The sequence below is a fragment of the Delphinus delphis genome, chromosome 6 (assembly GCF_949987515.2).
Source record: "Delphinus delphis chromosome 6, mDelDel1.2, whole genome shotgun sequence".
In the NCBI taxonomy this organism is placed as follows: domain Eukaryota; kingdom Metazoa; phylum Chordata; class Mammalia; order Artiodactyla; family Delphinidae; genus Delphinus; species Delphinus delphis.
In genome coordinates this window covers 20555550-20578614 of record NC_082688.1, presented here as the reverse complement: position 1 = coordinate 20578614, position 23065 = coordinate 20555550, and the positions used below count along the sequence as shown (strand labels likewise).

Below are 23065 nucleotides of genomic sequence, written 5' to 3'. Positions count from 1 at the left end.
CAATTCAAAAGGTACACAGGATGTATAATGAAAAATGTTGCGTCAAATCCAACCTACATCTGACCAGTTGCCTTCCTAGGGATCACAGTGTTACTACCTTCTTATTCCCCCATGCCCAGAGGTAGTATAGGTGTTTACAAATAATATGTATATACTTTTTTCCCTTTCAAAACTTTTTACAAAGGAGAGCATATAGTGCCCCTTCTTTTTTCATCTCATAAGGTACCTTGGAGGTCATTATCAGTATACAAAGAGCTTCCTCATTCTTGTTTATGGCTGCAAAGTAGTCCACGGCACATCTTATAATGTATGTATTTTCATTGCAAGATGGCGCTTTGCGCATATCTCGTTTCCTTCTCAAAATCCTAATGAAATGACTTTAAAAATATAAAAATAAGAAAAAGTATGATATTGTGATTTATAATGAATATATTTTTGGTCTTCATCCCATTTCTGGCTCAGAGCTAACACCCTTGGAATTTCCTAAGTGACTAGAGCTATAAAGATGTCTTTCGTTGATAAGGTAACTTCTCTGAGGATGGGGGCTAGTTGCCTGTGAAGCCAACCAAAGTGACTAGAGGGTTGGAACTTTCAGCCCCTGACTTCCTGGGAGAAGGGAGGGGCTGAAGATTGAGTTTAATCAACAGTGGCCAAATTGAATCAATCATGCCCATGTAATGAAGCCTCCATAAAAACCCAAAAGGACAGGGTTCCGAGAGCTTTGGGTTTGGGGAACGAGAATGCTTCCAAGTGCCACCATGCTGGCCCCAACCTACAAGGACAGAAGCTCCTTTGTTCAGGACTTCACTATATATATCTCTTCATCTGGCTGTTGATTTATCTCCTTTAATATACTTTGTAATAAATCAGTAATCTAGTGGGTAAATGGATTTCCTTAGTTCTGTGAGCCACTCTAGCAAATTTGTAGAACTCAAGGAGAGGGGATTGTGGGAGCCTCTGATTTATAGCCAGCTGATCACAAGCACAGGCTTGCAATTGGCATCTGAAGTGAAGAGCAGCCTTGTAGGACTGGGTCCTAAATCTGTGTAATCTGATGCTATCTCTGAGAAGATAGTGTCAGAATTGAGTTGAATTGTAGGACACCCAGGTGGTGTTGGAGAATTGTTTGGCAGTGGGGAAACCACCCGTAAAAAAAGTATCCTTGGGGCTTCCCTGGTGGCGCAGTGGTTGGGAGTCCGCCTGCCTATGCAGGGGATGCGGGTTTGTGCCCCGGTCCGGGAGGATCCCACATGCCGCGGAGCGGCTGGGCCCGTGAGCCATGGCCGCTGAGCCTGCACATCCGGAGCCTGTGCTCCGCAACAGGAGAGGCCACAATGGTGAGAGGCCCACGTACCGCAAAAAAAAAAAGTATCCTTTATCATTAGAAAACAGAGAGAAAGAAGCCTGAAACTTCGAGACATTTCAAAGAATATAAATGCAGATTGGAATCAAATTGAAACAAATTACTGACCACCTGATTCTTTATAGGTGAAGAACATCCTTCCCTGTGAAGTGAAGTGGATAGAGTTCACTAGCACACTCTGAAAACTCCGAAAATGAGAACAGCAAAGGTTAGAAAGAAAGGTTAGCTATGGAGCAATGGGCGAAGGACAAATCAAAGGATTTGGGGAATTATACCTATGCCAAGTTTAGAAAGAACAGTAGATTAAGAAGTAACGGTAATGACTATGTATCGAGGGCTTACTGTGTTTAGGCACTGTGCTAAGTTGGTGTTTAAATGCACACTGTCACGAGGTAGGTGCTACTGTCATCCCTATATTAGAGGAAACTAACTTACCCTCTTAACCACTATGCTGTTGCCTCAGTGAATTCGTAACAATCCTGTGAGGGAGGCTACTTTTTTTTTTTTTTTTTTTTTGCGGTACGCGGGCCTCTCACTGCTGTGCCCTCTCCCGTTGCGGAGCACAGGCTCCGGATGCGCAGGTTCAGCAGCCATGGCTCACGGGCCCAGCCGCTCCGCGGCATGTGGGATCGTTCCGGACCGGGGCACGAACCCATGTCCCCTGCATCGGCAGGCGGACTCTCAACCACAGCGCGGATCGTTCCGGACCGGGGCACGAACCCATGTCCCCTGCATCGGCAGGCGGACTCTCAACCACAGCGCCACCAGGGAAGCCCGAGAGAGGCTACTTTTATTACCTGATTTTAGAGCTGAGGCCCAGAGATATTAAGTAATTTGCCCAAGGGCCCACAACCAGAAAGTGCAGTTTTACTAGTTAGAGAATAACTTCCTTGCATACTTGGAAAGCCGCCATAAAAAAGAAAGAGAAAATATCTCTTCTGCCCACAGTTTCCTCCTCATGTTTTTTTTTTGTTTGTTTGTTTTTAGTGACCTATTCAGGATCTCTAACTGAACTCTCATTCTCAGAAATGCAGGAGTTGATGGTTAGGGACAGGCCCTGGAGTGCTCAGCTGGGAACAAATCTTAACTTCATTAATCATGTTGGGAACTATATACAGCATTTTCTTCACACAGAAGGTTTTTTGTTGTCTTATTAGTCAGCAATAAAGTCTGTTTTTCTGATAGTTCAATTCCTGTATTTCACAACTAATCTAGAAAAGTAGAACTGTAGAAGATATATAACTTCCCCTTCATCTGGAACTCAGATTTTATTCACACAGTGGGTGAAAGAAACCTCTCTCAAATCCCAAAGATGAGCCATTTGGTATTAAATTTAGTGTTAGCCCAGAAAGTTCTTTGATTAGTAGGTGGTGGTGTGTGTAAATTCTAAGTGAGACTGGGCAATCTTTGTGCCCTTTTGGAATATCAGAATAAACAAATGTCTTATTTTAGTTCCTGGTTGAATCTTGACTTTCTTTCTTTTCTTTTTTTTTTTTTTATCTCCCTCTTCTTAAACATACAGTCGTTAGAGCCTGTATACTATATCTATGTTGTACATCTCTGTAATTCAGAACTTTGGTTCTCAAATTTTAGAGCGCATAAGAATTGCCTATATATCTGGATATATACCTAGAGTCTGAGACCCCATTCCCTGAGAGGAGATTCAGTAGTCTGGAGTGGGGTCCGTAATTTTCATTTTTAGCCAAACATCTCAAATAATTCTGATTCAGGCGGTCCTTGGACCATACTTTGAGAAACCCTTGAGTTAGGAGGGAAGCAATTATCATTTATTATTTACTACGTATGTTATTAATGTGCCAGTCGTTTTCATATATATTTTTACATTTGATGTTCAAAAAAATTGTGAGATTTTATTAACCCAGGTTTCTGTGTATGTATTATCCCCACAAAGTTTTAGTAACTTGTTCTGAACTCCAAAGATGGCATGGCATTATGATACTCAGCAGTGACTCCAAGAACCAGGAGGGCTGTTGCTCTTAGTATTTCTGCTTTAGGTATTTCTCAGAAGAGATGATTGTATAAGATTGGTGAATTGGAATATATTAGAAAGTGATAGGAACAGTCTGTTAAGTTAAAGCCACTGAAATGTTGGAATGTCTAAAGCATATCATCTAATATTCAGAATGTTCCTAGAAAAGACAAGTATGCATTTGTTCTTCTTTGAAACGATATTATACACACCTAAACTTTTCTAATTGAAATAGGCCCTAAAGATGAGTTATTCTATTTCTTCACTAAGGAAATTGTGACCATAAAGATTAAATTGCTTAGTGTAATGGAAACACCCGGGCTAGAACCCGGGTCTTATTTTCTTTCGAGTTGTAATAATTATAAAGGTTAAGGTAGGCTACAACCCATACGTTGCCTGAGAATTACTCAGAAGACTATTGAATCAACGGTTGAGAGTGATGACTCTTTGTGACATTCACCGTTTGAAAGTTCACACAGAGGCATAATAATTAAATGTGTTCTGGTATTTTAAAGGAGTAGAATAAATGGTGACTTTTTTTAACGGTGACATTTTTATGAGTTATTCTTTAAAAGTTCTGTTTCTGACACTGAAAATATATAGTAGAATGGCATTTGGGGCTTTTGTGAATTTTAATGGAATGCTGAAATGTGGCCTGAAGCTCCGGCTATGTGGAAGTCCATTCTCACTTAGAGCTACAGAGGCAGAGCAGCCAAGAATACTGCAGGTCATAGTTTTAACACAAATTGTAGGCCATAGCATGGTGTAAAGTGTTGCAAGACACAACTACTCTGGAGGTAGATAACAACTAGATTTAGCTCCTCCTGGACAACTTAATGGGGTTTATAGACTTGACAGTGCCCTTGGATAACTTGATCTTTGTTTACCCCAAATGTAGGGAATATTCACTTGTGCCTCCCAATAGAAATAGGTCTACATTTCTTTCTAAGTTCCCTAAAAACTATAACTGTTTCCTTATCTCAATTTTTCAGAATTGCCCCCATAAAGTAAAATAGCTACCTTTGTGTTAAGAGACAGGGACGCAAGTAGTTGGGTAGAAGTACAATGATACAAGTAATAGGTCACCGGACTTGAGGTCAGAATCTGGATTCTAATTGCAGACTGCCTCGAGACTGACTGACACGTGACCTTGGCTAGTCAGTTAACCTCATGTACCTCAGTTTTCCAGCTGTAAAATAAGTAGCCATTCTTGTTTAATCCAGGCCTGTCCTTCATGTGGAGTTAGGTCTAGAAACACACTACATTGTGGTAGCTCAGCAGAAAAACCTGAGAACATGCCAGAAGAGAAAATGAAGTTACTATTGGGCCCAGACTTAAAATCATTCAATCAACAAATATTTATTGAATACAAACGTAAAAGGTGTATTAGATTGCACATAGCCTAACGTAGGCCTTAGAATGCATTCCATAAACAAGATGTGAGTAGTTTTCTTCAGCCTTGTTTTTGAGCACTCATAGAACATAATAATAACAGTAACTCACAGAGTAATAATAATGCTTTTATGTATGTTATATGGTCTTTTTTTCTCTCTCAGTATTTCTTGCCATTCATTATCTTATTTGAATCATACAATAACCCTAAAGGAGAACAAGACAGATGTTATCTCATTCCCCTGAGTTTCGGATGAGAGGCTAAAACTCAGAGATCAATAGTGGCTCTCAAAGAAGTAGGGTGATTCTGCCCCCCAGGGGATATTTGGCAAAGTCTGGAGACATTTTGGATTGTCACACATGGGACAGTGCTACTGTCATTCAGTGAGTAAAGGCTAGGGATACTTACTGTTAAACATCCTACAGTGCACAGGACAGCTCATACAGCAAAGAGTTATTCAGCCCCAAATGTCAATAAGGCTAAAATTGAGAAACTGACATTGGTGTTTTATCCAAAAGAATACAAAGTGACAGAGTTGGATGAACCAGAATCCAGATCTTGGACTCAGTCTAGTATATTCTCCACTGCCCTTAGCATTAAAAACTGCAGTCACATAAATTCTGGACTTATTGCCAATGTTTCGTGGAGGTGTGAGTGAAAAGTGGGGTTTGTCATATATCACTGTTAAAGGTTTCCATGTATAGTACAGATTGTATAATCCAATAAAAATCTACTAAACACTTGCTGTGTATCTTACAGTCTGCTGTCCATGTCCCACAGGGAGCTTAGTCTACCTTCGTCATATTTTTTAACTTATTGAGCAACTACCAAATTTGAGTAATTTACCCAAATGGTATTGAAATCTGGATATGGCCCCTTTAGCAGCCTCTATGCATTGTACCTACTGCCAACCTAAAGACCCTTGGGACTTTTATAGGAAATGTCACCAAGATACTCAGAGAGAAATTAGCAGAGCCAGGATTTGGATCTTATCTGACTCCAAACTCATGCTCTTAACAATATTCAGTAAGCTTAACTCTCTCCTACAAAAGGTGATGTGTGACTTTAGAAGCTTTTACAACCCAGGACAGTCCTTGTAGAATATCCTTCAGTTTTGCCCCTCAAACCATTAAATAACCCAGAAATTAGAAGGTTCTTCTAATCCTTCTAAAGTTTTAACAGATGTCTTTCTGGATTCTGGCAAAGTAAAGGATTATGGCCCATGGCTCTGTAGGGGATTTTTTTTTTTTTCCATCTGTGAATGCCTCACAGAAAACTTGAGCAGGAAATATTATTAGGGAAGAACAAATAAAAGCCAGTTATTCTACACATCAAAGTATTCTGTTAAAATATAAATCTGGCCACATCACTCCCCTGCTTATTACACCTAAATATCTTCCACTTGCCCTTGGAATAAAATTTAGTCTCCTTTAAATGACCTATAAGGCCTTCTTCAGTATACCCCTTCTGCCTCTTTCTTCAACTTCATTGGCCTCTCTTCTCACTCAGTGTGTTCTATTCATACTGACCTTGAATGGCTTTGATTCTTTTCTTGCCTCAAGGGTGCTATTCTCTGCTCTTCTACCCAACTCCAGTAATTTATCAGTCTGTTTAAATGTTGCCTCCTTAGAGAGGGCTTCTCTCTTCTCTCTCCACCTAACCGCCTCCATCTAAATTAGTTCTTTTACTGTTATTCTCCTATCACAGTACCATGTTTACTTCCTTCATATTACTTATCAAATTTATAATTATATATACGTATACATATTTATTTTTTTCCATATTTAATGAGGATTCCTCCTCTAGAGTAGGTTCCGCAAAGGCAAGAATCTTGTCTTTTGCAGCTGGCTCCTTGTAAGTAGGTATGAAACCTACATGGGTTTTGTAAGAATTAAATACATTTTGAGTGAGTGAATATTTGTCCAGTGTTCTTCCAGGTGCAGTAAGGAGGTATAAATTAGTTACTCGCCCTCTAAGAACTTGCTGTGTATATGTGGTATTTTTTATCTCGTACTTTAAGAACTGTAAGTCAAATTTTCCATAAGAGAAGATTGCTAGAAAAATTCAGAAAAGAGAGAGAGATTTCTTCTGTCAAGAATTCAAGGAAAACCTCATAGGAGAGGTGGCATTTTAACTCAGCCTTAAAGAATGAACTAGATTGTAAACTCAAAAGAGCAGGGGCCGTATTTTACCTTTATCCTACTTCTGACACATTTTAAGTGCACTGTAAATGTTGAATAAATAATGATAGGATTTGCTCATATTCAGAAAATCGGGGGGGGGGGGCGGGACTACAGAGAATGACACGGCCAAAAAGGCATACAAGTGTCAAAGTACTAAATTTATTCAGGAAAATTGAGTAAATCAATTTCGGTGGAATATTTGAATGTGAAGAGGATGAGATTGGGATAAGGCTGGAAAGTAAATCTGTAACAGAGACATAAATGCCACGCAGTGAACATAAAATAAGTGTATCAATATGAGAAGTTGGAGGTGAGGATACTTATGTGCCTCTTTGCAGAGAGATTAGTTTCTAGGAGTACAACCTAAAATGCAAATTACAGCTTGAGAAATACATGCAAATGGTATCTGGACACTAGTGTAGGTGGGAGTACTGGTTCTATTATCAACACCATCACCAAAAAATAGCAAAATGCAGGCTCCTATGAACCATCTCCTGTACTTGGCTTGGCTGGAAAGAGAGTGTTTGTTTCCTTATATTTCTGGAAGGGAAACATCCCCAGGGATGTGTTTGTGTTTTTTACGGTTTTTTTCCCTGTAACTGATTTCTAATCTCATAGCGTTGTGGTCAGAAAAGATGCTTGATATGATTTCAATTTTCTTAAATTTACTGAGGCTTGATTTGTGACCCAAGATGTGATCTATCCTGGAGAATGTTCCATGCGCACTTGAGAAGGAAGTATAATCTGCTGTTTTTGGATGGAATGTCCTATAAATATTAATTAAATCTATCTGGTCTATAGTGTCATTTAAAGCTTGTGTTTCCTTATTAATTTTCTGTTTGGATGATCTGTCCATTGGTGTAAGTGAGGTGTTAAAGTCCCTCACTATTATTGTGTTATTGTTGATTTCCTCTTTTATAGCTGTTAACAGTTGCCTTATGTATTGAGGTGCTCCTATGCTGGGTGCATTTATAATTGTTATATCTTCTTCTTGGATTGATCCCTTGATCATTATGTAGTGTCCCTCCTTGTCTCTTGTAACATTCTTTATTTTAAACTCTATTTTATCTGATATGAGTATTGCTGCTCCAGCTTTCTTTTGATTTCCCCTGGGTCCCAATGCGCACACTACTTTGTGTGTGCCCTCCAAGAGTGGAGTCTCTGTTTCCCCTAGTCCTGTCGAAGCCCTGCGGTCAAATCCCGCTAGCCTTCAAAGTCTGATTCTCTAGGAATTCCTCCTCCCGTTGCCGGACCCCCAGATTGGGAAGCCTAACCTGGGGCTCAGAACCTTCACTCCAGTGGGTGGACTTCTGTGGTATAAGTGTTCTCCAGTTTGTGAGTCACCCACCCAGCAGTTATGAGATTTGATTTTATTGTGATTGCGCCCCTCCTACCGTCTCATTGTGGCTTCTCCTTTGTTTTTGGATGTGAGGTATCTTTTTTGGTGAGTTCCAGTGTCTTCCAGTCGATGATTGTTCAGCAGTTAGTTGTGATTCCAGTGCTCTCACAAGAGGGAGTGACGTCTTTCTACTCCGCCATCTTGAACCAATCCTCCTGTTTCTTATATTGTAGTAGCTTGGTCCATTCATGTTTGCCTGGAAGGCATAGATGATTTAGAGATTGGAAAGTGGGTATTTAAAAAATTGAGTTTGTCCTTAGCATGCTTTCTCTTAAAAATGATAGCCCTCCATTATTATACATATAATTCTCCATGTAATCAGTTCCTCCAAGACAAACAGGCTTCTCATCTCCTTTGCTCAGCCTGAGCAGCTTAATAAGGTGGAGTGGACATAGGGAAAGATAAAATTTACGGTAGAAGGGGGTGACCTTGAACCAGTATCTGGAAGCAAAGCCTTTCTTCGTCTTATTCTGATTAGAATCGAATCACAGGTTTGCTTTCTGTCTTTTCTGTGGATAGTTAGAAAGAGATTCTCAGGGCAGCTCCTGAGTTATCGTCTTTTTTTACTAAAATAGGTATTCTTAGCCAAGAACTTCTATGTAAAAGAGCTACTCTCACTAATTTATAGCTACTCTTTTATTCTTCTAAAAACTTGTCAGTCCATGGAGCATTTCTTATTTGCCTAGATCATTGGCCGTTCATAAATGAAGGCCCTTTAAGTTTTAAGTGTAAGTGTTTGAAGTCGTTTTCCCCTTTGTGTCTCTGGAAGTTGGTTACTTTTGATGCATCCCATTAGTCTGATGTATGAGTAATACAGCCACATAGACTCTGCTTATTATTTGAATATGTAGACTGTGCATAGGTTGGTTTCTTTCCACAAAAAGTGCTTTCAAGGAATCCTGCAACTGGTTTATTATCTTTGCTATTGTTACTGCTCTTGCCTGATAAACAGTCATTTGTTCTTATGTTCCCTTAAGGTCATTATTACTGAGACCTTTTCAAGGGCAAGCATGGTAGCCAGGCTTAGATGACAAGATGGCTTTGGCCTAAAATGGCTTCTCTTATATCAAAAAGCTATATCTGGCTCTTTTCTCTGGGGACTCCCTACACTATCTGCTTACAGTAGAGCTCACTTTGGTATATGGTGAAGAAAGAGAAAATAATATTGAAATCTGCAAGTAATCACTAAATTAATTCTCTGCCAGGTCTATCAACATCTTTCTCATCTCAACCCAACCACTGACACAAAGAAAAGCAAGTGAGAATTTGTTGTTGTTGTAGATGATCCCTTGGAATTATTTTTATTATCAACAAAGGCACAAAGTTAGAAGAGAAAATGGTAGCCTTAGTTTTATTGAAGGAGTTTTAAAAGGATAAAATCTAAGTTTTCTTTCTTTCTTTTTTACTTTTTTTGATGATAGTGGTAGTGATGGTGGTGGGGTTTTGGCAGTTATTCTCCAGAGTTCTGTCTTTATAAACCTGCAATTGTAGCAAGTGCCCTATCAACTCCTATCACCTGCCACATTTAGTCTGGGGAGAACTCTGTGTGTGTGATTTTTAAGGTCTTTTCCATTTCCTCTTTTCTTATTGGCCTGACTTATCTTCTCACTACCTCTACTGCCTCATTTTACTGAACTGTTTTTAGTACACTGATACGGCAGAACTTTGGGAGTCAAAAGTTTTTGCCAGTTCTGGCTAGAACCTGTGTAAACCTATGATTTACTCAGCCTGATACTTTTTGGAAATGAAACTGGTGTAAGTATCCTTATGATTACTGCACCTCAAGAGGGACACAAGCCAAGGAAAGGCAGCTAAAATATCCAAAGCATGGTGTGGTTATATTCGAACAATTATGACCACTTTTCTGCCAGTCAATTTGGAGTAAGAATATGAGGCCAGGGCCTAGAGGATGAGTGGAACAACATCATAGCCATCAACGGGAAGGGTCTTCCCCATATATATTCATCAAATTGTATTTCCCTTCCCTGGGAACTACTACATTTTTTTCTAAACAACTCCAGTGTATTGGCCTGGAATGCCAAGTTATGGAGAGGCACCTAAGCCCTATTTGTTATTGCATTATATCAAAGTCTCCCCTTTATTCCTGCATCTCCTTTACCACCTCCCTCCCCCAAAGAACAACATAAGTGCAGAATTCATAAAGCCATAGGAGAATTTCAAAGTTCACCTATAGAGGCACTTGAAACAAAGCCAGAGCCATATCTCAGAATATCTGCTGGCCCCATACAGGTCATAAAAAGGCAGGATTAGTCCAGTGAAACTTGATCACATGAACATAGCCCATAAGCATGAGTCCCTGTTTATGGTAGTATATTATCTTTGACCTTGAATTTCCCCTATCTGTGCTTGCCAAAAGCTTGTGTCATCAATCATAAATAATGACTACAGAAAGCAGAAGAGTGACTAGATAGATTTCCCTTTGTTTAATGTTTTTACAAATCAAAAAAGGAACATGACCCTAATCATTTTTTTTAAATATTTATTTGGTTCGGCCAGGTCCTAGTTGCGTCAGGCAGGCTCCTTAGTTGCAGCACATGGGCTCCTTAGTTGTGGCTCGCCTGCTGCTTAGCTGTGGCATGCGAACTCTTAGTTGTGGCATGCATGTGGGATCCAGTTCCCTGACCAGGGATCGAACCCGAGCCCCGTGCATCGGGAGCACAGAGTCTTATCCACTGTGTCACCAGGGAAGTCCCGACCCTAATCATTTTAAAAATAAAAACTTTCTGGGCTTCCCTGGTGGCGCAGTGGTTGGGAGTCCGCCTGCTGATGCAGGGGACACGGGTTCGTGCCCCGGTCTGGAAGGATCCCACATGCCGCAGAGCGGCTGGGCCCGTGAGCCATGGCCGCTGAGCCTATTGCTCCGCAACGGGAGAGGCCACAACAGTGAGAGGCCCGCATACCACAAAAAAAAAAAAGAATAAAAACTTTCTTCCTTATCATTGAAGTCAGGAAAGACTGGAGGCATTCTCCAGAAGAATTATCTGAGACTCCAGATTACATCTGTCTGAGCTGGAGGAGAGGGCCCATGTGGCAGATGTATGACCACTTCTGTGTAGTCTTTCTGTGGGGTCTAATCTCCATAGTCCCTATGGATTATTGTTTCTTATTCATCATTGTGCAATACCAGGAAGATAAAAGAGAATTTGAAGTTTAGACTAAACCTGTTAGAAGTAAGGTCAGTGCTAAGACTCAGAATGGGTATCAGAATTTAGCCTTCTTGCTAATTCCCTAACTTCTGTCTATAAATTGATATTCATTTTTCTAGAGATGCTAGATTTTGCAAAGAATCTGGCCCTCTAGTTAAGCTTTACAATGCGTGTGTTGGGGGGGAGTGTTGGCAGGAACAGAGGAAACTTCTTTTTCATGATCCTCAGAAGTAGACTGAGAAGGAATTAGACCCTTGAATACAAGGAAGTTTTGAAACCTATTTTTATAAATACTGCACCATACTTACTAAATGGAGGAGAGGGGAAGGCAGAAAGAAGTGCAAGCTATATGGCATTCAATGTAGAATGTGCCATTTCATTTTCCATATCTAATAGTATTCAGGGCAATACAAAGAAGTTGGCATATAGCCAACTTCAAGTACCCAGCTGAAGTTAAATGTTCCCTAAAAACTGAATAGTGTAAAGCCTTCCTGAGAAATAAAACTTCTCACCTATTTCGTATGAACAAATTTCCATAGAAACTCATACTTGATTTTTTTCTATAGCCAATTCCTAGACCATTTCTCTTCTGTTTCCTTAAAAATCAAAGAAGTTTTCTATGCTAGAAGCAGGAGCTATTATGAACTATCCACATGTGTCGATAGTCACTTTGTGGTCTCGGGAGACAGGATAGGCAGAAAGGGGCTTGCAAGTGGTCTTGGCTGGCATACTCTGCAGGAGAGAAGCTAACAGAAAACTGACATTTGCGTAGGATTCTGTTATAAGAAATCCATTGTTGGGAATTCTCTGGCAGTCCAATGGTTAGGACTCCTTGCTTCCACTGTAGGGGACCCAGGTTCAATCTCTGGTCAAGGAATAAGATCCCGCAAGCCGCATGGCGCGGCCAAAAAAAAAAAAATTAAGATAAAGGCTTTTTGTTTTTTGTTTTGTTTTGTTTTTGCCGCAGGGCATGCAGGATCTTAGTTTCCTGACCAGGGATCGAACCAGTGCCCCCTGCAGTGGAAGCACGGAATCTTAACCAGTGGACCGCCAAGGAAGTCCCCTGATAAAGGGTTTTTTTTTAAGAAAAAAAAAAGAAGAAAGAAATCCATTGTCCATCGGCAATGAAAGGAAATAGATTCTATTCCTGCTCTATTTCCTAGTATATTTCAATGTGAAATGTATCCTACAAGATGACATTTCAAAATAGGTGCATACTTTGAAAGGCATTCTTGAGATTCGGGCATATGAATTACTGGGTCACTGATATGTCTGAAGAGATTTGATTATGGATCTTCACTGAGCAGGTGTCTCTGATTGGTAATGAGGTGCCTGAACAATTAGGAACCTTGGGTCTTCAAAAAAACCTGTTGATGGGAAGACTATAAAAGTTTATCAGGGAAATCAAGGGTACAAATCTTTAGTTTCTGGTGCTGTGTTCTTGCCTTTTTAATTGGCCTTTTGCGTTTCATTTTATGCCCCAAAATGAAAATTATGACTGTTCAGTTTCCCCTTCTAGCTTTTAACCTTGAAGCTCCATGAGGAAAGAGTCTATGTCTGGTTCATCTCTGTATGTCCCTCAGTCTCTTACACCAAAAGGCACTCCACCAATATTCACTGAATAAAAGGTCAGGATTCATGTTGATAACATGAAATGAAATTATCCTTTATGGTTTTCTTATGATATAATCATTTTCTAGACCCTTATTAGAAGAGAACAAAATTTGTGACTTCTACTCTTTATGAGGATGTGCTATCAATTTTCTTGGCAGGCAAAAGTATTTTCATTCTTATTTCACTTTATTTGCTTGGTTCAACATCATAATTTATGATCACTCAGATACCAGTGATCTCTCCATCCTACTATGTTTCTTTATCTGAAAACTGCTGTCCTCTTACCATTTGTTCCATCATTGAAACTTTGTGTGTGCTCTCGCTTGTTGATTATTTGTGTGTGTGTGTGTGTGTTTTTTGCTGTTCGCTATAAAACCTTTGTGGACAAAGATCTTATTGTGTCTCTCTTTGTACCTCCAATCTAGTCCCTTTATGGCAATGGTATTAATAATACCAGCTTGTCCAGCTCCCCAATTATGAAGTAATAAAGTGTCTGGCATGAAAGTTATTTAAATTCAGAGTTGAATTTTGATTATCGGTAACTGATGCTTTGCCTTTTCCTTTGCTGGAAATAAGAACCTATTTTTTTAAATTAATTAATTTATTTATACGTTGGCTGCGTTGGGTCTTTGTTGCTGCGCCCGGGCTTTCTTTTTAGTTGCAGGGAGTGCGGGCTTCTCATTGCGGTGGCTTCTCTCATTGCTAAGCGCCGGCTGTAGGCACGCGGGCTTCACAACTAGGCACACCACAACTTCAGTAGTTGTGGCACTCGGGCTCAGTAGTTGTGGCTCGTGGGCTCTAGAGTGCAGGCTCAGTAACTGTGGCGCACGGGCTTAGTTGCTCTGCAGCATGTGGGATCTTCCCGGACCAGGGCTCGCACCCATGTCCCCTGCATTGGCAGGCAGATTCTTTAACCACTGCACCACCAGGGAAGTCCCAATAAGAACCTATTTTTTAAGCTTGCTGCCATAGTATCATAGGATAGGAGTTGAAGAGGGGAAAATAGATGGCTGAATATTTGTGCTTTTGATTAGACATCCAAGACTCCCTGAATCTGTATAAATTTCCTATCTGAAGTATGCTTCTTTTCAACCTCTTAGTGATACTACCATATTACCCTGTTTCTTTCCATCACAGCACTAATCGCTTCATGAAAGTGTTCTGTTTATTGTTTCTCCATCCTGTACCTTGTTTGTCTTATTCACTGTTGAATTACTAGCACTTAGCTCAGAGTTTGGTGCGTGTAAGAGCTTGATAATTAATAATAAGAGGCACACTTAGGCTCATGAACATGAATATCTACTTGGAATTTCTAAAGCACTCTTTCCTCCACAAACTGGAGTTGAGGGACACTTAAGAGAATCCACCAACACCTCCCTCTCCACCTTCCTCAACTTCCCACTCCCCACCCCAGCTATAGGAGTTTTTGCTCCTTGGATTATGTCTCAGATGGACTTTTGCAGTAAAATAGTGAAGTGATAGTAAAGACACAAGAATGAATGTGCAGGTTGTCTAGACTTAATTTAATAGCGAATATCCAATTTATACCTTGTTTTCAGTGTTCTCAGCTCTAATGCCCTGCTGGGATTGATACTGTATCTAAATTCAGGGCACACTGCTTGCCTAGGGCAGCAATAGACCTTTTCTTCTAATTTAAATTAGCTGAAGGCTGGTTGTCCTATATGTGAAAATGTATTCTTAATATCCTGATTGAACACAGGCCATCCAATTAGGTGAATTATCTTGAAATACTTGCTTTTTATCTACTGACATTTATGATTAGAAAAGCAGTTAAATTTCATTAATGCCATGAATTTGTCCACTATTACAAATTGTTTCCTGCAACCCGAAGAAGCTACTTTTCTTCTCTTTATCTCATGTTTAAATTTGAACATACATTGAACATATCTAGTAAAGGAGTGATTCTGCAGAATGAGTTAGGTTTCTGATAATGTATAACTGATTCACTTTGCTGTACAGCAGAAACTAACACAACATTGTAAAGCAACTATACTCCAATAAAAATTAGTTTAAAAAAAAAGAGTTAGGTTTCTGAAACCCTACGTGCAAATCCCTTTTGCCACAGTCTCCAGAGGTGATCCCTATTAGTACAGTTACTTCTCTTTCCATCTGTATATTATAAAAAATAATTATGAGTAAAGAGGCTAGGAGAGCATGTATTCACTGGCTGAAATCCCACATAGACAATTTATCAAGAATCAAGATTTGGGGACTTCCCTGGTGGTCCAGTGGTTAGGACTCCGTGCTTGCACTGCAGGGGGCACAGGTTCGATCCCTGGTTGGGCAACTAAGATCCTGCATGCCGTGCGGCTTGGCCAAAAAAAAAAAAAAAAAGGACAAGATAAAACATCATGAAGATTTTGTTTTCAAATCAAGATTTTGTATTTTTAATTATTATATGTAATTCTTTTTCTTAAAAGAATCTTCTGCTGACTCAACTTTTCCCGGAAAAATGGGCCATTTCCACCACGTGGGGATGAGCATGGGGATGAGCAGTGGGGACGACAACAGTACCATGGCACCTTCTCACCATCACCCGACCTCTTCAGCCTCCCACTCCCACAGTCACATGATGATGATGATGGTAAGTGCCACAGGAGAGGCAGCCCAGGCCCTTTCCCACCCACATGGGGAATAGAAATAATCGAACTTTAGGACTGGAAGATGATTATCTTTAAAGATCAATTTACCAATGAGAAAAAACTAAGGTCGACCTAGAGAAGTCAAGTGATTTGACCAAGATTATATGGCAGGTTAGTTTCAGAGCCACACCAGAACCAAGATTTCTATGGTTCTTTCTTCAGTATTCCTTTCTGTCAAAAATGACCTTTTTCTGGATTAAGTTCTGGTCTTTTACACTTTGTGTAGAAAAGAGAAAAAGACAAAAGTTGACGGTGGGGACAAAGGAGAATACATGTGGAGAAGTGCCTGTGGTTAATACTGTACTATAATGAGGGAGAAAGCCTCCCACTTCAGTGAATGCCTCTTATTACCCAGAACTGCTACTTTTAAATGTTCTAAGCTTCTTGACCTGAAATTCTCACGTAGAAGCTTCAGTTGTTTCTAATTGACACGTTTTGGTTTCCTGGCAGCCTATGACCTTCTACTTTGGCTTTAAAAATGTGGAACTATTGTTCTCTGGTTTGGTGATCAATACAGCTGGAGGTGAGTAAGCCATCAGGTTTTGTTTGAAGGTGACACTCACATGAGAGACAGTGACAGAGAATCTGGAAACCCAACACCTCTTCCTGCCATAATTACTGAGTCATTATGGTTATGATCGTAACCATCTTGCTTCCTATTTCCTACCTGGAAGGTAAGGATACACGGTGCTTATTTTGGTCCTACAGTAAACCTCCCTTAAATAGCATGTGTATGTTTTAGAATTTCTGAAACATAATTTAGATACCAGGTAGGAGTCTTTTGCAGACCATTTCCTTTCATCTTTTTCCAGAGTGTTTCCTTGTTTGATAAATTATTGCTCTTGGATATAAGACTATAGTCGAAGCTCAAATGACATAAAAAGCATTATATATATACATACCACAAAATAACCCTAGCTTAAAAACTATTAATCAAGTACAATCCTTCCAGTTTACAGATAAACTAAACTTCAAATAGTGAAATGATTAGTCCTAAATCCCATAAAGTTAGTATGTCAGAGCTAGGACAGGGACCTAGGGCTTCTATTCCTGCCTAATCCAGTTCTCTTTCTAGCTTACCAAACTGGTATACATCATTCCTGACTCCTTGGCCCATCTTAGGGGCAGTCCTAGTTTTGGGGTACCTAATCACCCAGTTTTTGTGTGTCTATAATGTTGAGTTGGTATGCCTTAAATTTAAATTGCACAAGTTCAGTAGTCAGGTGGACCACTTTAGGTACAAGATAAATCTTTGGACCCGCAAAATCAATTTGTTTAGGGAAGAAGGGAAGCATTTAATTCTGGTAGTATGTTAAATCAGTTTTGACTACATTCATATTGGTACCAGTGCTTCACAGTGTGAAAGACTTAGATTGAAACGCCCATTCAAGAAATTGTCAGCACTTCAAAATAAGTTGTTTTATTCCTCTTTTGCATATTCTACATTGTGTGTTTCAGTGTGACAAGCTAGTTTAATGACATCAAGCAGCCAGACCAAAAGGTTATTGTTGTTCATTTTTTTTGTATCTTAATCAGAAAATGAGTATGATCTGCAGTGGAGGCAGTAGTCCTCACTGACACCATCTTAGTTCTTCTCTTCCATCTGTATGATTGAAGAGGTAACAATATAACATACTCTGAAATTAAGAGTAGAGAGTAGCAGTTTTTCAAAATTCCCTGGCAGTCCAGTGGTTAGGACTCGGTGCTTTCACTGCCATGGGCCCAGATTCAATCCCTAGTTGGGGAACTAAGACCCCACAAGCCACGTGGCATAACCCCCCCCCCCAAAAAAAAAAGTGTAGCAGTTTTTCTGTGTTGTCTTTCTAGCTTGGAGAGCACACCAGCTAATGATTTTGCATGTTTGACATTACCGCCATCTTTTCCCTCCCTACTTAGAAATGGCTGGAGCTTTTGTGGCAGTGTTTTTACTAGCCATGTTCTACGAAGGACTCAAGATAGCCCGAGAGGGCCTCCTGCGCAAGTCACAAGTCAGCATTCGGTACAATTCCATGCCTGTCCCAGGACCGAATGGAACCATCCTTATGGAGACCCACAAAACTGTTGGGTAAGAATATTGAACAGATCCAGATGGAAGTTCTGGAGAGCTGAATCAGCTAAATAGGAAAGCAGCTATTTTATTAGCAACAGCCCTCTTCTTGAGTTAATGATTCTATATGACCTTGATCAAAACTGTTTTTGGAGGCTTGGGGTTGTGGGTCATTAGCAGGCCAAAAGAGGAATGATAGGAACCCTTCTGCTAATATGAACATTTATTCCAAATTTTAAGTATTGGTCACTTTAGAAGAAGGAAAAGAATCCATATTTTAACATATTAGCCAAAATAATAATAAAGTTAAGAAATTTCAGGTCAGGGTATAGAAGAATGGCAGAATCCAATTCATTCCTTTCTATAAAAAGTTGTGCCTGCCCAGCTCTAGTCTCATTTTGTTACAATGTAAGACTGTATTAATGTCTGTATTCCACCTAAGCAAGTATATGGATGACTATTGGTTTTTCCCACAGATTGGCAAATGCTTAAGATTTAGTTATAATAGAAATGTAGGTCTTAAAGCTAAACTGGAATTCAAGGAATCCTATAGACCAATGTCCTGCTCTCAAGTAAGCACAATATTATTTATTCCAATTGTACCAGTGATTGGGCTTATTGAGGGCCAAGCATTGTGACTTAACTAAGGTGAGAGAACGAGTAAGTGACAAAGGGGATAAACAGCCAGGTCTCCTGATCCCTAATTAAAAACTTTCTACTGTACCACCCAACCCTCAACTCTATTTCCAATTTTTTTTTTTTTGGCTGCGTTGGGTCTTCGTTGCTCCATGCTGGCTTTCTCTAGTTGCGGCGAGCAGGGGCTACTCTTTGTTGCGGTGCGCGGCCTTCTCATTGTAGTGGCTTCTCTTGTTGTGGAGCACGGGCTCTAGGCGCACGGCTTTCAGTAGCTACAGCACGTGGGCTCAGGAGTTGTGGCGTGCCTGCTCTAGGGTGCTCGGGCTCCAGTAGTTGTGGCGTGCAGGCTCAGTAGTTACGGCACATGGGCTTCGTTGCTCCACGGCATGTGGGATCTTCCTGGACCAGGGCTCGAACCCGTGTCCCCTACACTGGCAGGCGGATTCTTAACCACTGCGCCACCAGGGAAGTCCTCTATTTCCAATTTTTTAGAGTATGAACTCTGCAAAGGTGGAAGGCCTGAGAAAGTTCAGGCAAATAAGTATGGGAGGATGTGGGTCATCCCTTTCAGTATCCAAGGTGGAGGTAAGTCAGCTTACTCCTCCTTCCTCTCCCCTCCTCCTGAAGAGCATTCCTCCTGCTGCCACATAATCATATCTGGCCGATGCTTATTAACCTCACAACCCTATCATGTTTCATTTCCAAGGACAATAAACAACCTGCAGAGACACAAGTACCCATGAGTTGCCAGGGTGGCTGTGAGAGAGTCCAGCTCAAGCTGAGCTCGTGACTACAACTGTTGCCCCTTTCTCCTGATCTGCATGCAGAGCTGCCTGAACACGCCTGGGGCCCTGACTGTTGTGTCCCTGTTTACTCTCCAGGCAACAGATGCTGAGCTTTCCTCACCTTCTGCAAACAGTGCTGCACATCATCCAGGTGGTCATCAGCTACTTCCTCATGCTCATCTTCATGACCTACAACGGGTACCTCTGCATTGCTGTAGCGGCAGGGGCTGGCATGGGGTACTTTCTCTTCAGCTGGAAGAAGGCAGTGGTAGTGGACATCACAGAACATTGCCATTAACGTCTAACGCTATGGTGTGGCCTTATCGATTGCAGTGGAAAGCAGTTCAAGACTGGAAGACAGGATTCCAATCTCCTCTTCTTACTCCTTATCTCCTTACACACACGCACGCACACATGCACACACGCCTGCTCAACAGAGGTTTAGCTTACAGTCTCTGAGCTAAAGTGGTAACCTCCCTGCCTTTTTTCCCTAATGAGCTGAGTTTCCCATTTCTCTTGAGGTGAAGCCACCCATGAGATGTCCTCTCTTCCCCCGTTATCTTAGATCCAAATTATATGTTCTTATCTAATCCAGGTAGCTTTCTATTTGATGGCTTGATCACCTGCTTCCTTTTTTAGTCTTCTGTTCTTATTTTTTAACAGTTTGCGAATTTGGTGGGTTTTTCCTGGGTCAGTGATGGAAATGGATTAACTTTAGCCAGGATTGATGGCAGGTGAGGAAAAGTCTTGCCCAGCTAAGCCCAGAACCCAAACTTAACATTTAAAAATACGTTCTAGTCTTTGGACTCAATGAGTGGGAGACAGATTGTGCCTTTCCCTAGGTGTGAAGTGTTGCACTGAAATCTCTGTAGGGGGCAGAGAGGTGGTTTGAGACTGTATAAATACAGGCCCAGACCTTGCAGGAGTGTGCATTCTTGGGGGGCTGACTCATCAACTTGTGTTCCCACTTAACATTTTGATTAGAATGAACTTGTCAATCAAAAAAAAAGATGACAATCAATTTGAGAAAATAGATATTTTAAAATGAAACCATTGACATTTTACTTTGACTTGGTACCTTCGTATGTCACAACTGAAGTAAGCGTTTAAATAATTTTCTTCCACTATTGTTTTCATGCCTCTGCCTCTAAACCAGTGGTTTTCAAACCTCAGCATGCATCAGAATCACCTGGAGAGCTCGTTAAAGCCCTGATTGCTGGGCCTCGACCAGAGCCCCCAAATTGGTATTTTTATCAAGCTCCCAGGTGATGTGCCTACTGATGATCAGGGGACCACACTTTGAGCATCTCTGCTTTCAACTGAGGGAGTATCACCTGGTGGGTGAGCTACCTGGTACTGGGCACAGGAATTTGACTTGCTATCAGTTGGTGGTGTTTCCGGGCTTAACTCATGTACTAAATGCTGCTGGTCAATACTTAATCATTCCACAAACATCTATTCAGCCCCAACTGTGTTTTTGTGCCCAGGCACACAAGCACAAAGGGCTGTAGCCAAAGTAACTTTTATTAGCATGTGTGAAATCACTAGTCCTTATTCTTAAAGATCTGTAATTTCTTGGAAATGGCTTGAAGGTTGAGAATCTTTGATCTGCAATGTAAATGAGCCAGTCATGGGCTGGAGGGGCAAAAGCCCAGCCCTCTCTTTGGAGAGGCCTAGGGTGTGGTCAGCTGATGGGCATCCATGCCCACACCAGGCAGAGCCTCACTCTCTGCATGACCATCTTTGTTACTCTCGGGGGGACTTAATTAGATCACAAGTGGCCAAAAATACTTTCCTCAGTAAGAATCACATTGGATTTTTATTCTGTTGTTAGTCTACACCGCAGTCTTGTTCCCAGTCCAACCTACCTCTGTAAAGTGACTCTTCCTGTGCTGGTCTATTAAATCCTGCCCTCCTTGGTGCTAGACTCCAGTTGTGCCTCAGGGCAGGAGAGACAAAACACAGCTATCCTGTTGGCCTCTTGTGGTTTTGAAGTTTGTACTTTCTCTGTTGGTGCCAGTTAAATATTGGAGGGCGAGAAATGTGTACTTCCGTGGCTTTGAACCAAGAGAGGGTTATGAGCTTACTGGATCGAGCTTAAAATCTAAGAACCAACATTTAGAGTTTTATGTTTTTCTCTCATTCCAACCCCTTGTAGTGCTGATACTTAGCATAAGTAAAGGGAATGACAGGTACTGATAAAAATCCAACATTAAGGTACAAATAGCCTGTTATTGCCTCAGAAGCCAAGGAATAATAAAACCCTGAGAAATCAATGTTTAATAGTGATCCGGGTACTCTCTAGAAATCTTGACATGATCTGTTATAAAATACCCTTTCAGGAACAGGACCTTATCAGTAAGGTAAGAAAAATCAAGGCCAGTTTAGACAAAATGCTGTGAATTTCAAACTCTCGGGAGAGAAACATCAGTTTGGGATAAGTCTTCAGGTATTCAAGATAGAGTCTCATGAAAAACCTGAATTGTAGTGATCTTGAGCTAGGTTGCCAAAGGAAGAAACTAGCGAGGAAAAAAAAAAGTGAAGCTTAAATTCTATCTTTCTTGAGCTCTTGGATCGTGATAATATAATGATCTTGTTGACTTTCATTTCTGTAACCCTGTTCATTTGGAATTTAGTGCCTGACTTCTTTGTTCCTTTTGAATCCAAATTCCTTTTCCTCCTGTTCACAACTATTAGAAGCTGTATCCCCATATCTTTGGCCCCTTATTCTGCTCTCCTTTTCCCTTTCTTTCAGTTTTTTATCCCATGTGTCTGGTTTATTAAATCTCCCTCACCCTCCTGATGCAGTGGATAATGCTGTGCAGTAGATGTGGATATAGATACCAACCAGAAGTTGTAAAACTTGATAGAGACCCTAAGCACACTTTGAGGAGCAACTGTCCCACTGGAATTTCTATAAGGCTGAGCAAGGGGCTACCTGGTACCATCCACAAAGTTACAGCATCTTAGGTGCCGTCTCCAATCTATGCTGGAAGAACACTCAGCCCCACACTGCCCACAAGCAGAGTCCTCTCTGTCCACCAGGGAATTAGAGATGAAGGTTTCTTCACTACTTCTATGGTAGGGTTGTCTGGAATTCCCTTTTAGGCTGTGGGGTACTGGTTTTGGGTTCTAGCCACAAGGGTTCCTTGTAGAAGCTGGAAAGGGAGTTAGCAGGGAGTACACTTTCATGTCATTTAATGTTGATCCTGCCCTCTCCAGCTGCTTCCTTCAGAAGATACACCTAAAGATACAGAGTCCGCATCTCATATATGCCTTAATCATTGGGTCTACAATTAATGTTGACTGTTTTAGATTGTAAGCTCCTGGAGGGCAGTATTGCTGTAGTAGGAATGTTTTAACAGTGTCATGTGCAAAGGAACAAATAAATATTTTGATTTTGTGATTCTATGCATGTCTTCTCCCCAGAGTGATATCAGAATAAGTGGTCTCATCATTGTTCACATGGAGTCTGGTCACTATCATCGGTTTTTCAGATGTCCATCTTTTAGGTGGCGTGATCCCTTTATGTTTTCATCTCACTCTCCTCCTACTCTCCTACTCTACATGACAAGCCTTGAACATGCCAGAAGATCTACATGACCTTTTGCACAGGAGACAGGGTCTTCATGAAGCTGCAGTATCTCAGTATACCAAGGATTCCTGAATTTAAAAGCGAACTTGTCATATAATCGCTTCCCTGTGTTTATGCTGTCAGGTGAGAGGCTAGGAGTTGGCCCTGCCTGTCTGCTTTCTGCCAGAATGGTGGTGTTTTGTGCCTTTCCTGTTGGCCCCCAGATGGGCATCTTGCCATTCAGCACCACT

The 23065-nt window shown here is 40.9% G+C and overlaps 1 protein-coding gene across 1 annotated transcript in view; it reads left to right on the top strand.

The window, feature by feature from the left end:
- Positions 1-22651, top strand: part of SLC31A1 (solute carrier family 31 member 1) — a 29337-nt gene extending 6686 nt beyond the window's left edge. Inside the window, exons 2-5 of the mRNA XM_060014296.1 lie at positions 15551-15714; positions 16223-16295; positions 17669-17837; positions 19337-22651. Coding sequence (XP_059870279.1) covers positions 15583-15714; positions 16223-16295; positions 17669-17837; positions 19337-19538 — 576 coding nt within the window. The 5' untranslated portion in view covers positions 15551-15582 and the 3' untranslated portion in view covers positions 19539-22651. The remainder of the gene's footprint in view (positions 1-15550; positions 15715-16222; positions 16296-17668; positions 17838-19336) is intronic.
- Positions 22652-23065: the final 414 nt, after the last annotated feature.